General features: G+C 41.8%; 1 protein-coding gene across 2 annotated transcripts in view; it reads right to left on the bottom strand.

The window, feature by feature from the left end:
* The window catches only part of SLC35D1 (solute carrier family 35 member D1), a 45,852-nt gene that overhangs the window by 26,911 nt on the left and 4,851 nt on the right, over positions 1-14,090 (bottom strand). For both annotated transcript variants that reach the window (XM_079777612.1, XM_079777613.1), the window contains exons 6-8: positions 13,536-13,604; positions 11,272-11,374; positions 5,608-5,700 (exon numbers count right to left, since the gene is read on the bottom strand). In XM_079777612.1, the coding sequence (XP_079633738.1) occupies positions 5,608-5,700; positions 11,272-11,374; positions 13,536-13,604 (265 nt within the window). The remainder of the gene's footprint in view (positions 1-5,607; positions 5,701-11,271; positions 11,375-13,535; positions 13,605-14,090) is intronic.

Here is a 14,090-nt window from a genome sequence, read left to right as displayed (position 1 = left end):
CTGACACTTTGGAAGTCATTAGCCAAGTGATGCTTGCTCCGCCTTTATCTAGTGAACCAGATACCTTTTATGGACAATAAACTGGCTTTTGCATGATACACAGCTTTGGGTGTGTTGTGTTTTGGGGTGTGTGTGTATGTGTGCGCGCGCGCTCGTGTTTAAGGAGAATCCTCTGAAGTTAGAAAACATATGTTTGTAAAAACCAAATGTTGAAATAGTATTTGGTTCCTTGGTTTCTGGTAAACCCAGGACTTTGAGAACCATGAATAAACTTTTTTTTTTTTTTTAATTACACACACATTTGGTTTGGTTTCTCAGAAAGCTTTGCCAGTGACCTGTATTAGGTCTTCTCTGGGATGGATGAGTTGTTCAGTTGAATCTTCCCTTTCAGTTCTTATGGTAATTTAGTTTTTTCTTCTTCCTCGTCCTCCAATTCTTGCTTAAAGGCTGTGGCAGCCCCGTAACTGCTCTGCAGAACTCCGGCCTCCCTGGGCTTCCTGTCCTAACAGAGGAATTTTCCCTCCTCTGCCTACTAAGGTTAGCAGTGGGATTTGAAGAAAAATAATTTGCATCTGATTCTGCTTCAATTTATATCCTAGGTCCAGAGTCTGCAACTCTGAGTAATGAGAATAAGCTCATTTGTCCCACCTCACCCAGTTATTTTAAAATTTAAGATTCATCATTGGATAGTCATTATTTCTTTTTTTAAACTTTATCTTTTCCCTATCATTACTTTTATAAAATATAACTTAAAAGTACATTCACGTGGTTCTACAATCAAAGAAATATAAAAAGATGAATAATCAAGTCTCCCTCCCATTCCTGTTTCCTTTGTAGGGGTTCAGAATGAGTCATCCAAAGAGATGCCTCTGAGGTATGCAGTTTATTTTACGCTAAAGGCACAGACACCCTGCAGGCTCAAGAGAAACTTTTGCTCCTCCCCCTCCCCCCCATCTACTTAGAAGAACTTAAATTAAGGGCCTTCCCCATAATAAGAGATTATCAGAGATAACCTTTTCGACCTATCTGTCTATATGGTAGGGCAAATAACTAATTACCAGACATCCGTTCCTTTTATCGTCCTGCAATAACCTTCCTCTGGAGCCCCAGAGCACCTTTCCTCCTCCTTGGGTCAGAATGTCATACATACGCCATTTTAACTTCCTGTCCTGAACCTCGCATGTGGGGTTCCCATATGTACACACGTAATTTAATCTGGTTATTTTCTTGTTAATCTGTCTCATGCAGATTTAGCTATTAGACCAGCTAAAGAACCTTGCAGGACAGAGGAAATTTCACCTCCTCCCCCTTGTCCCCCCACCCCCACCCCACAACCCTTTGTTCTATGTGTGTCTGTCTATGTCTGTCTGTCTGTCTGTCTGTCTGTCTCTCTCTCTCTCTCTCTCTCTCTCTCTCACACACACACACACACACACACACACACACACACTGGTGCTTGCTTTATTAGTTTCATGTATATTCGTCTCGTTGGTTTTTTTTTACTTAAATAGTGAATAAAATGTATGCATACATATGTTCTTATTGTTGTTCCCTTTCTATTTTACTCAAAAGGTAGCATATCACACACACTGTTTTATACTGTGCTTTTCATTTAACCATTTATCTCGGAGATATTTTCATTCAATTACATAACAGATCTGGGTCAGGAAAGCCAGGGGCCCAACAGATAAGAAGAGTTTATCAGCACTGGTTACCAGGAGTCAGGGAGCCGCTGGGCTCATGCCAGCTGTCAGAACAGCAGCCTTGTCTCCACACTGGAAGGCCTTCTACTTCTCAGAAACTCTGTCTCGGCCCTGGAAAGGGCCCTACCTAGAGAAGCAGCCAACTTGGTTGATCCAACCTACTCAGGTTACACATGACAAAGCAGGACAGGAGAGCAGGGGTCTGGTCCAAAGTCAGACCGTGCTCAGGGAAAGAATGAGAGATTGCTGGTCGTCTGCCTTCTGGCCCCCAATGTTCTCCCCTGTACCACTTATTTTTAGGGACTTGTCACTATCTGCAGAGTAAACTTCAAATTCCTGTATTTAACACTGGTCCCAGCTTGGAAGGAAGCAGGGTGTGGTGTGGTGGGAGGAGTGAGAGCACGCGTCACAGAGTCGGGAAGTCTGGGTTCCGGTCCTGAGCCCTCTTTGGGCTCCCGTTTCCTCATCTGTGAGGAGAGGCCTGAACCGTGCTCTCTAAGGTCTCTTCTAAAGTCTCCGGAGTCTTGGGTTTCCTCCTTCTAAGCATCCTGAAGAGTCTAGTTCTTACGGTTGAGCCTGTGCTCATGCTAGTCCTTACACCTGGGATGTACCTTTTGTTTTTCTTCCTCCACATCTTTGAAGGCCCACCTTGACTTTGCCCGATATTTACTTATTCAGAAAATGTCCCCTGCGAACAATGTCCCCTCCCACCTCATCTCTTAGAACCTTCTCTTCCTTTGACCTAGATTATCCTTCCAAAGAGCCGCAGCCATTGGGCTCTCAGTCGCATTGAGTGTCTGCTCAAAGGAACCTGACAAAGAGGCCTTCCCCTAACCATCTGATGCAAAATGGGACTTCTCCAGTCACGCTCTTCGTTCTATTTCTCTTCGTAGCTCTTATTGTATAATTATGTGTAGTCCACCTCATGCCACTGGAATGCAAGCTCCTTTAAGGCAGCAACAAGTCCCTTTTCTTTTTCTTTTTTTTACTGAGAACAGCATCAGAGTGAATGAAAGAAATATGATTATTTGTAAACAATTAAGTAACAACAAGGCCCAGCTTCAGAGACTCCACTTCTAATATTACCCTGGGGTATTTTTCACGTTCAGTAGCTTGTTCTGGAAGAAAGCCCTAGTCAGGGAGGGAGCACCGATGTAGTCAAGCAAACAGCAAGGGGTCTATGTGGAGTCAGAGAGGCAGGCTCTAAGCTCTGACACTGTGCAACCCTAAGCATGCCCTTAACCTTTGCAAATCAGATAATGACCTACCTCACAGGCATACAATGAGGATCAGGGAAAATAATTTATGCGGGGGCATCTTATCAGGTACAAGGCATCATACCCTATAAGGCCAGAAGGAGGCCTAGATTGTTAACTTGGGAACAGCTTTATTTAAAGATACACAGTCACATGAAAAAGCACCCATTCTTTAAAAAATACATGCACATACATGAATGTCCACTTATAGGTATGCTCGCACCTGCTGCCTGCGCCGGCCCCGCTCACACCTGCAGCTGGTGCTGGAGCCACCACTCGCACCCACTGCTGGCACCCGGCGCCAGACCTGATCACTCGGCGCCATCAGCTGGTGGGAGCCGCGGCTGCCGGCCCCAATCACCCCTGAGAGCTTCTCCACCTCCCCCTTCTCCTGAGGGGCGATCAGGGCAGCAGCTGCCACTCGTACCCACTGACGGCACCGGACCCACTCGCACCCGCTGCTGACACTGGCCCCAATTGCTGGTGATACTGGCCCCAATTGCCATCAGCAGGTGCGAGTGGGGCTGGCAACATCAGTGCATGGGAGCGACGGCGGCAGGAGCAGGGCTGCTGGCAGACAGGGGACAGGGGCCGTGGCGGGAGGGGCCAGGCGAGGGCGCAGAGGATGGACCGAGACCCGCCCCTGTGCCCACCGCAGCCACAAATTCATGCACTGGGCCCCTAGTACTCTTTAATAATAAGAGTGAGAATTAACAAACATGTGAGATCAAAATACTGGTGGGGTTTGATTACAAAGCAATGAGTTCAGCTCCCATAATTAGTTTATCAGCCCAATTTCAAAGTATTTAGATGAACCATTATTCTTCCCAAAAAAACCTTTCTGGACCTTTGCCTGGCATTTTCATTGGGGAAAAACAAACATTACTCAAATTTCACTCCTCTGCTTAAAAAGAAAAGAAAAGGAGAAAATCTAAATCTCATTCTAATGCAGGTGGCAAAGTAATTTTTCCACTATGGGTAAACATTCTTACTTATATTGAAGCATTTCATATTAAATGTGTGTTACTGAAATATGCATGAATTATGCATATAACCTCTAGTTAAATTATAATCACTCTGGAATGAAGATATTTCTCCTCTGGTTCAATTTTTTCAAGTAGCTACTAGTCAGAATTTCAAGTTAATGAAAATTCCACCTTTGCCAAGTATGTAGAATAACCTAACCAACCACATTACTCCTTCCAACGTTCTCATGTACAGATTGGCCTCGAGATTTGCAATCGTCTGTGTTGCCAAGGAGGGCCTGGTTATTTTGCATCACATTCTTGCCCCAAAGCTGAAGAGTGAGGGCTGCTTCTGCCAGAGTCTGCGAGAGACAGGCAGAACCTGCGGAAAGACCAGGGCCTTTGGAGTCAAGCTTGGGTTTAAATCCTGACTCTACTTACTACCCACAGACAGTGTGACCCTGGGCTAGTCACTTAGTCTCTCTGCGCTTCATTTCCGCATGGGCAACAGAGCTGTTATGGGGCTCCGTCGTATCACACACATAAAGTGACTGGCCCTAACAGGGGCTAATAAATGTTAGTTTCTCTTCCCACTTTTTCTCACAGCCACAAAATATTTATTCAGCACTCTTGATCAGTCAAAGCAATAGCTCCGTTTTCTACTTTGGTGTCATTTGTAGGCCTGCTAGCAGCCCAGTTACACAGTTCATTAAACCTTTATGCATGTTCAAGCTGATCTGCGCCAGGTTTTGTTTTTGTTTTTAAGAAAGTTTTTGATGGAGGGGAAAAAAAAAACCCAACAGCTTTAAAAACAGTCAGTCTTCTCCTACCTTTTAATTCAAGAGCAATTTTTTAACAGTCTAACTACTTGCCACTACTTTGTGGAAATTGTCACTGCTACTGGAGAACATAACCAACGCATTTATTCTGAAAAACTACCTGCCAGGGGGATCATTAGAAGGAATCTTGGTACAGAAATCCTTGGCAGAATTCTAGATTTCCATTTACGTAGTTTGCAAAATTCTGTGAATTCTAACAAAATGGTATCAACTTTTTTGCCTATGAATATGGGCTTGTTTTAGAGAAGAATTCTTGTCTGGATTTATTTTGTTCCTCTATTCTGGATTTATTTAGCTAAACATTTGCAGGAAGTGAGTAAACTATTATATTATTTGCTATTTATATGGTTAAGTCACCACACAGTGCTAAATATCTCCTGGGGGGAAAAACTAGCTTGGGATTTAAGCCAGGATGACAAATTTTACACCAGAACAGAAGCTTCTAGAGAGGTCTAGAATTTTAAGTCTGAAGAATTCTACTATTTCAAGATTTTTGGGTTTGTTTTTTTTTTCAAGGATAGCTTGCTACTATTATTTTGTAGGTTAGTAGAAATGTAAAAATTCCCTTCCTCCATCCTTCTGGCCCATAAAAAAGGACACTGGTTGGCATGCACTATTTTTATGTTGACAGCCAGAGCTATTTTGAGCCATTTTAGTACTATCCAATACTTATGCCAAGAAAAAAGGTTAGCATGACATTAGCAAGCTAAAAAGTAAATTCTGATTTTGGTCCCTTAATACTAGGTATGTACATTACTTAACAACTCCACAGTTTATCTTTTGTTCATAAATAACAATACAATTAAAAAACATAAGGCATTAAATCACTGTGAGAAAGTCCTACCTTTTGTGCATCTCCTGTAAGGTATGCAATGGCCAGGGTGGGCAGAATCATGAACAGTGCATTGTAATAGAGCAGACCATATTTTCCCAGCTCCTAGGATAGGAAATAATTAGGTGTTTCATTTAGTTCTAGCAGACAAGATATACAAACCCTATGTAAAGTCCCACCCCACTATACACACACCTCCCCGACAACATGCACAGCAACTTAGGCCAAGTCGGAAGTTTTCAAACATCAAGAAGTAGCCCAAGCTTTCAAAAGAAAAAAAAAAAATTTATGTTTTAAAATTTCCTTAAAATAAATTCCTTGAATGTTTAAGATCAGAGAAATAAAAATGATATCAACTGTTGCCTCAAAACAGCCAATAGGGAAGAGGCTATATTTATATTGAACATATGCACACATCTCTACAGAAATCCATCTCCAAAGCCCTTCCCCTTCCGGAATTGAAGCAAAAGTCACCAAGCTGGTCTTGGGCTTTTCAGAACCGTAAGAGAGTGCCATTCAAGAGATGGCTGGACAGAGCCAGACACACAGACTCAAACCTAACCAACACAGGCAGGTATAACTTCCCAGGGAAGTATTTCTGAAAATGTGTATGTGAAGTATATTAAAAATTAAGCTTCCTCTATCTACAATTCCCAAAACAGAGTATGATTAGTTGTATCCTCGGATACCAGGGAGCAATGAAGGACTCCGCACATCTTCAAACACAGGGAGCCTATGAGAACTCTGGGTCTACCTCTGACTCACACACTTCTGGGACATTCATCGGGAAGCAGAGTCACCTGGAAAAGTAGGCCAGAGTTTGCGGGGTCAGGGGGTGAAGTAGTAGTGAGGAGAAGGACATATTTGGCTAATTTCTGTAACTGAAAGATCCCTGAACTGTGTAAAAAGTCAAACCACCTTCTCAAAAGAAGCTTTGAAAAACTGGAAACAAATATCCAACAACAGAAAACTAGTTGCTTAGTCTATGCTACAACCATACAATGAAACATTATACAGCCACTAAAAATCTATACTAATAAAAGGGTAATATGCTAATTAGACTGTATGTCTTCCGGACGTCCTTCCAGATGTCCTTCCAGACAAAGTCACAGCAGCTGCAATGGCCGAGGGCCAGCAGCCGTGGTGGCTGTGAGGGCCAGTCCAGTGCCACGGACCCTTTAGCAGAGGCCGTGGCAGAAGGCACCACAGGAGAAGGCAGAAGGGAGAAGGTGGTAGTTAGGGCGATCAGGCCAGGAGGGGAGGGCAATTAGGCAGTTAGGGGGATCAGGCCAGGAGGGGAGGGCAGTTAGGGGGATCAGGCCAGGAGGGGAGAGCAGTTAGGCAATTAGGGGGATCAGGCCAGGAGGGGAGAGCAGTTACACAGTTAGGGACATCAGGCTGTCATGGGAGAGCGCCAGCAGGGGATCAGGCCAGCAGGGGAGCAGTTAGGGGCGATCAGGCCAGCAGGGGAGCAGTTAGGGGTGATCAGGCAGGCAGGGAGCAGTTAGGGGTGATCAGCAGGCAGGCAGGTGAGCGGTTAGGAACCAGTGGTTCTGGATTGGGAGAGGGATCCAGGATTGGAGTGGGTGTAGGCCGGGCTTAGGGACCCCACCCCCAGTGCATGAATTTCATGCAGCGGGTCTCTAGTGTTTAATAATACCGAAAGGTGTTCATGAAACAGTACTAGATGAAAAATATAGGTTAGAAAATATTATATATCATCGCTCTTTAAAAATTTTAGTTAGGTGTGTACATGCACATACACACACACACACACAAAAGGATATCCACTAGAACAGTGCTTCTCACTAGAGGGTAGAATTAAGGAATATTTATATTTTCTTCCTCTTGCTTATCTATGTTTTCTACTACTTTTATTATAAATACGTATTATTCGCCGAAACCGGTTTGGCTCAGTGGGTAGAGCATCAGCCTGCGGACTGAAAGGTCCCAGGTTCGATTCCGGTCAAGGGCATGTACCTTGGTTGAGGGCACATCCCTTGGTTGCAGGCACATCCCCAGTAGGGGGTGTGCAGGAGGCAGCTGATCGATGTTTCTCTCTCATCGATGTTTCTAGCTCTCTATCCTTCTCCCTTCCTCTCTGTAAAAAAATCAATAAAATATATATTAAAAATAAATAAATAAATAAATAAATAAATAAATAAATAAATAAGTATTATTGCCCTGGTCAGGTAGCTCAGTTGGTTAGACCATCGTCCCTATATGTCCAGGTTGCGGGTTCGATCCTCTGTCGGGGCACATACAAGAATCAACTAATGAATGTTCTTAAATAAGTAGAACAACAAAATTAATGTTCCTCTTTCTCTCTCCCTTTCTTTCTTCTCTCTTCCGAAAAGTAATAAATAAAACATTTAAAAAAGAATATTTCTATAAATAGTATTATTTATGTGATTTCTTTAAAGTTAAAAATATTTTAAATTCAATAGCTGCATACATGTCTGAAATGCAGCCCTAAATTTTTATGCCCCATGACTCATCCTCAAAGGACCATGATTATAAGCAGTCCTTTTTATTAAAAGCTTCTCAGTGTGGTCATACTGCCTCTCGGATAAACCAAAAAAACTGACTGCTGACAGCCACCACAAGCATCAGGGAAAGGAGTACCTCATTTCTAAGGCAGCAAGAAAAAAAGCCATAGGACAAAACCATTTGAAACAGCAGGGACCCAGTCAGCCAGAGACTTATGTATTATCCATCTCTTAAAGAGGATGCCTACACACCACACGAAACACACCCATCCAGACAACTGACAATTGCCAAAAACTAAAATGCCAAACTGTTTCGTTTTTCTTTTAACATTTTAACTGTTTGGAGTATCTTTTCCTCTGCCTTCTTAAAGGGAGCACATAGACTAAAATTTCACTTAGGGCATTATAAACATTATTAAAAGTCAGGGCATTGTGTTGTTATTTTTTTAATTGACCTCAGAGAAGCGGAACTGAGGAGGGGCGAGAGAGAGAAATATCAAGGTGAGAAAGAAACATTGATGGGTTGCCTCCAGCACGCGTCCCTGTCCCTAACAGGGATCGAGACCGCAATCTGGATGTGTGCCCTGACTGGGTATCGAACCTGCTACCTTTCAGTGTACAGGACAACGCTCCAACCAACTGAGCCACACCAGCCAGGGCTGTACTTTGTTCTTAGATGATGTTGCCCTTAAGGGTGTTTAATAGCCCCTAAATCATTTCTGAGTACATCCATCTGATGTTTTTGCTGTTGTTAATCCTCACCTGAGGATAATTTTTCCATTCATGTTGAGAGAGAGTGGAAGGGGTTGGGGGGAGACAGAGAGAAACATTGATGTGAGAGAGGCACATCATTGGTTGCCTCCTGCACGTGACCGTCAGGACTGGGGATTTGAGACTGCAAGCGAGGTATGTGCCTTGGCCGGGATCCTACCTGAGACCCTTCAGTCTGCAGGCCGACACTCTATCCCCTGAGCCAAACCAGCTAGGGCAGGGGTCCTCAAACTTTTTAAACAGGGGGCCAGTTCACTGTCCCTCAGACCGTTGGAGGGCCGGACTATAGTTTAAAAAAAAAACTATGAACAAATTCCTATGCACACTGCTAAGTCGGCTGCTAAGCAGGACAGGCAGCGAGCGGCGGCAAAAACACCCGGCGAGCCAGATAAATGTCCTCGGTGGGCTGCATGTGGCCCGCGGGCCGTAGTTTGAGGACCCCTGAGCTAGGGCTTCCATCTGATTTTTATAGTTTTCCTGCTTGTCTTTCTTATTGTTAGTAAGACTGCCAGTAAGCCTCTCTGCCTCTAAATAGAATTCCATCTTGTAGTTTGTTGCTTCTAATCCATTAACTATGAAAAACAGATCAATATGCTTAAAAGGTCTCATACAAATAAGTCACAAGTCATTTCTGAGTAAGGAACTAAAGGGCTCTCCTGGGAATAAAATACTCAGAAACCCTCTTTACTTTTTCCTAGGTTCTAGGATATACAGTACTCTAGACCAGGGCTGGGGAATGTCTGACCCACAGGCCATATAAGGTCCGGGAAATCATTTGGTCTGGCCCTGCCAAGGCATTAGGGGTGAGTTAATTAAATGTTTGACCAAATATAGCAGGCTAATTTTTAAACTGATAATTTTGTATGGCCCACAAATGATGTTATAAATATCCAAATGGCCCTAGGCAGAAAAAAAGGTTCCCCATCCCAGCTCTAGACTGTGCTGTATAATATGGTAGCCACTAGCCACATGCAGCTTTTTCCATTTAATTAAAATTACATTAAACTACTAGTTCAGTTTCTCAGTTTTACCAGTCACATAGCGAGTGTTCAACAGCCACAGATGGCTAGTGCCTACCATTACTGGACAGCAGAAATACAGAAGTTTTCCATCATCACAGAAAAACTTTACTGGACAGTACTGTCTGAAAGAGCTGAGGCTGCTGGACAAATGAAATGTTATTATTCATACCTATTTTCCAAAGCAGCAAATGGGCTGAAGGAAAAAACAAAACAAAACAAAAAAACAGAATAAAACTAAATCTCTAACAGGTCCCTTTTCTTTAACTATTTCAGAAAGTCAAAAATTTTAATAGTCGCTACCATTAAAATGCAATGATCATATGAAGTTGTCAAGGCAAGTACACGGAGAACAAGACATAAAAGGTATGTTTAAAGAAAATGTGTTGGAAACATCTACACTGTCCCCAGTTCTTCAAGGATATTAAAAATCAACATTCTCTGAAAATGAGAACTATTGGGATGGCCATGGGTTTTAGGGTTATTTTCTGGAGAAGGTAAAGCTTCTCACCGAGATGACACAAACTCAATACTAATACTACTGCAGAGTAGGAAGGGCATTGGTATTTATGATCTGAACTCCAAAAAAGGACCTGGAAGTCATTTGAGAAACACTGTACAAACTAAGCGGATAAGGCTATCTGACCGAAGAGAAAACACGGGTAGGAAAATAAGATAAAGCCATGGTCAGTTACAATGAGATAAAATACACCATCTATTCAGGAAGAGCGATGGTGACATCTCTGATAAATATCTCATGTGGGTTCCCATTCAGGACACATTATGACAGAAAGGACAACCCCTTCAATAACAACCCTACGATATGTAAAGCTCAGTTCCACATAGCGTCTTCGTATAATAATGTAACCTTACACGATAACGGAGTAAACTAATGTGGCTCAAATACTCAGCTTCCTGACAATCCGACTTCATCTAAAAATAAAATTTAGCATGTCTATATTCAAAGCATATAGACAAACTAACAACAAATATCTATAAAGCCTTTGTGTGCATGTTGCAAACTGAGAGAAAAGAGATGGGTAAGTAAAGTTCCTGTGCATGAGATTTGAGCCAGAGAACTCGGTGTTGCCCCAGAGAGAAAAAGATACCAATTCTCCCGAAAGTTTCCCATTATTTGTAATGCGCTAAGTCCATTCTTTTTCTGCAGCTCCTTCCAACACTCACTTCTCCTCAAAACTGCTCAAGGGCTTTCAGATATTTCTTTCTTGTTCAGGTCCCTCACCATGAATACAGCCATGATCATTTATGACACTTTTCTCTACCCTCAGAGACCCCCTATTTCTTTCCCACTCCTCCTTCATCTTCTCTGATGAACTAGCATTATCATTCCCAAGATCAGTAAACATCTCTTACAGAAACTTTAGATTGCTACCTACCTTTGAATCTAATTTTTGTTTTACGTATGCGCCATTTGCTGCTGTCAGGACATCGTTTATCAGAATAAAAACATATCCTTCCAGATCAAATGCCAAGTCAGAGCTGCAAAACATAAGCAGCACTTTAACAACTTTCATTTAAGGAGCATGTCCTTAATTTTAAGTAGGTTTGAATAGAGTATTTGCAACAACGTATTTTTAGGTTAATGAACATTAGGCATTTTATTTCTTGATTTCTAGTTACAAATTGCAATTTTATAGTAAGTAGAGTCTTCAGAAATAAGAAACACTAACACTTAAAATTATTAGCAACAAACAATCATGTCAGTTAAATAGCACACTGTTCTGAATTCCAAGTCAGACAACAACAATAAGCAACCAAATTCACTGTTACAGCTGAAGCGGGCAGAAGGCATCAGAGCTGAATTTCACAGGTAAGGAAACCAAACGGATAAGTTGTTAACATGTCATTTTCCAAAAGTTCACGCAAAAGGCAGGACTATCTTGTACAGGTGGTTGGACCCCGAGGTGGAACTTCTGAAGTGTGGATCATGGTTAGCTCTGAGATCAAGCTACAACAGTGTCCAAACGCACACAGAAGGAATTCAAATACTGCAATAATTGCTTAATGCACCTATGTGGTATAACTAGTGGCATTAGGAAAACAGAAGTTTTCTAGTATTTAGTAGCGATAAAAAATTTGTTAAATTCAACAAATAAATGAAAATCTAAGAAAAGTATGCCTTCATATTTTAGCCTCCTAGCTAAATAGTGGAACCACATTTCGTGATTTTGCAAAGATACTATGTATTTGTATCTAAACTACTACTACTACTACTACTACTATTACTACTACTACTGCTACATGGAACAAGACTTTTGAGGAGCTCTACACCACTGCAATTTGAGGCAGAACCAGCCTAATGCACACGCCCTCTTTCAAGCATCCTGGATAAACCCCTAACTTCAGACTCCCTTCCTCCCAATCTCTATCCCAAGTAAAATGTCCTAATTAGACAAGGCTGGTCCAAATAGCAATCCTCCTCAGACACTTTCCAGGCCAGATGTTAGCCCTGAGGATCCCCTATCGTTTGGCTCAATTTTGGATCCCACCAGCTCCAAGGAAATGCTTCAAAAAGAAAGGTAGGATGCTCATACAGAATTTTTCTCCGAGGAGGCAATAATATCTAGAGAGAAAAGCAGTTAGCTACATAATGAAATTCTAGTAACCAATTATTCTATCCCCGCACCCCCGCCCTTTTTTTACAATGAAATTTCACTTGGAGGTTTAGGGTGGAATAAAATTTGACTTATGTTCCTACCCCCTCCCTGTCTATACCACAGGGATATGATGAAGGTAAATGAGCCAGCCCAAGAGGTACATTATAACTCCCAAATGAAAAATGTATGTCAGGCAGAATTTGTGACATTAGCAAACCCATATATGCATGCCCTGGGCTGAGTAAAACAGTGTTCCTGTCTCGGCTACTTTCACTATAAATGTGTGTGACCTTTTTCCACTTAAAGAGATTCCTGTTGTAGAAGGCTTCTGGCCATCTTGTTAATTTTCTGAGTCTTTGGATATACATTTTCTCCACCCATCTGAAAACTAAAACTTCAGAACAATGGAAAAAGCTTTAATAATTTAGTAGAATAAGTTATGCCATTTGTGATACATCCTAAGTGAGGCCAAATAAAGCAATTCTATTATTCATTTATTCAACGAGGCAAGTAATTCATTATCACTTGCCTTTTCTGAGACACTGCTTCCTTCAGCAGCACACAAAGTAAGAGAAATGCCACATGGCTTATAAAAGCACATAGGCTCTGGAGTCAGGCACAGATTCAAATTCCAGCAAGCTCTGCTGCTTACCAGCTGTAGGACTTTGAGCAAGTTACTGAATTTACGTTTTAGTTTCCTCAACTATAAAATAGAAAAATTATATCCATACCTTTCAGAGTTGTAATATAGAACTAATATGTCTAAAATGTCAAACACATTGTGTGGCACATGGTAGGTGCTCAATCAGTAGAAGATTGTATAATAAATCCTAAATTACATGAATTTAACTTTTAAGAATCTGATTTTATCAGCCTTGATCTTAAACTCAAAAAGATTTCATTTTTGAAGGGTCTTTGGATGCTTTTCAAAGATATGATTATTATTTAGCCTATAAAGATTATCTTCATTGGTAATTGATCATTATTAATAACTACTGATAATTTCTAACGTGCTCATAGGCTTATATAGGCCCACATCTTACCTGGCAGCTACAAAGGCTCCAATAATCATTGCAAATACAGTCATCTTAATACTCCAAGAAAAAGTCTTCCTACAAAAAAAACAAGTTTATGTATACTGTGGCTTTATTCACAAAGATTCATAACACAGGCACACACAAAGATATATTTGAAAAAAGCTATAAACAGTCATATTTTTTTATGTTTCCAAGGAATTGGATATTTAAAAGAACCCCTTTGATAAAGCAAAAACTTATTTTGTTATATAAATACTAGAGGCCCGATGCACGAAGATTCGTGCAAAAATGGGCCTTCCTTCCCCTGGCTGATGGCACCACCTTCGCTCTGGCCAGAGCCGCCTTTCCACCTTCCCACGCTGCCCAGAGGCCCGGAGTGGCTGGGGTGGTACAGAAAGCATCCCACCCCAGCATCCACTTATGCAAATTAACCCGCCATCTTTGTTGGGCTAATTTGCATACCCACTCCTGATTGGCTGGTGGGTGTCGTGAAGGTACGGTCAACTAGCATGTTACTCTTTTATTAGGTAGATACTCATTTTTTCTTTATTCTTATCGTTT

Source organism: Cnephaeus nilssonii (genome assembly GCF_951640355.1).
Source record: "Cnephaeus nilssonii genome assembly, chromosome: 7".
Lineage (NCBI taxonomy): Eukaryota > Metazoa > Chordata > Mammalia > Chiroptera > Vespertilionidae > Cnephaeus > Cnephaeus nilssonii.
Note: the sequence above shows the minus strand (reverse complement) of the source record. Positions and strands in the feature narration are given on the sequence as shown.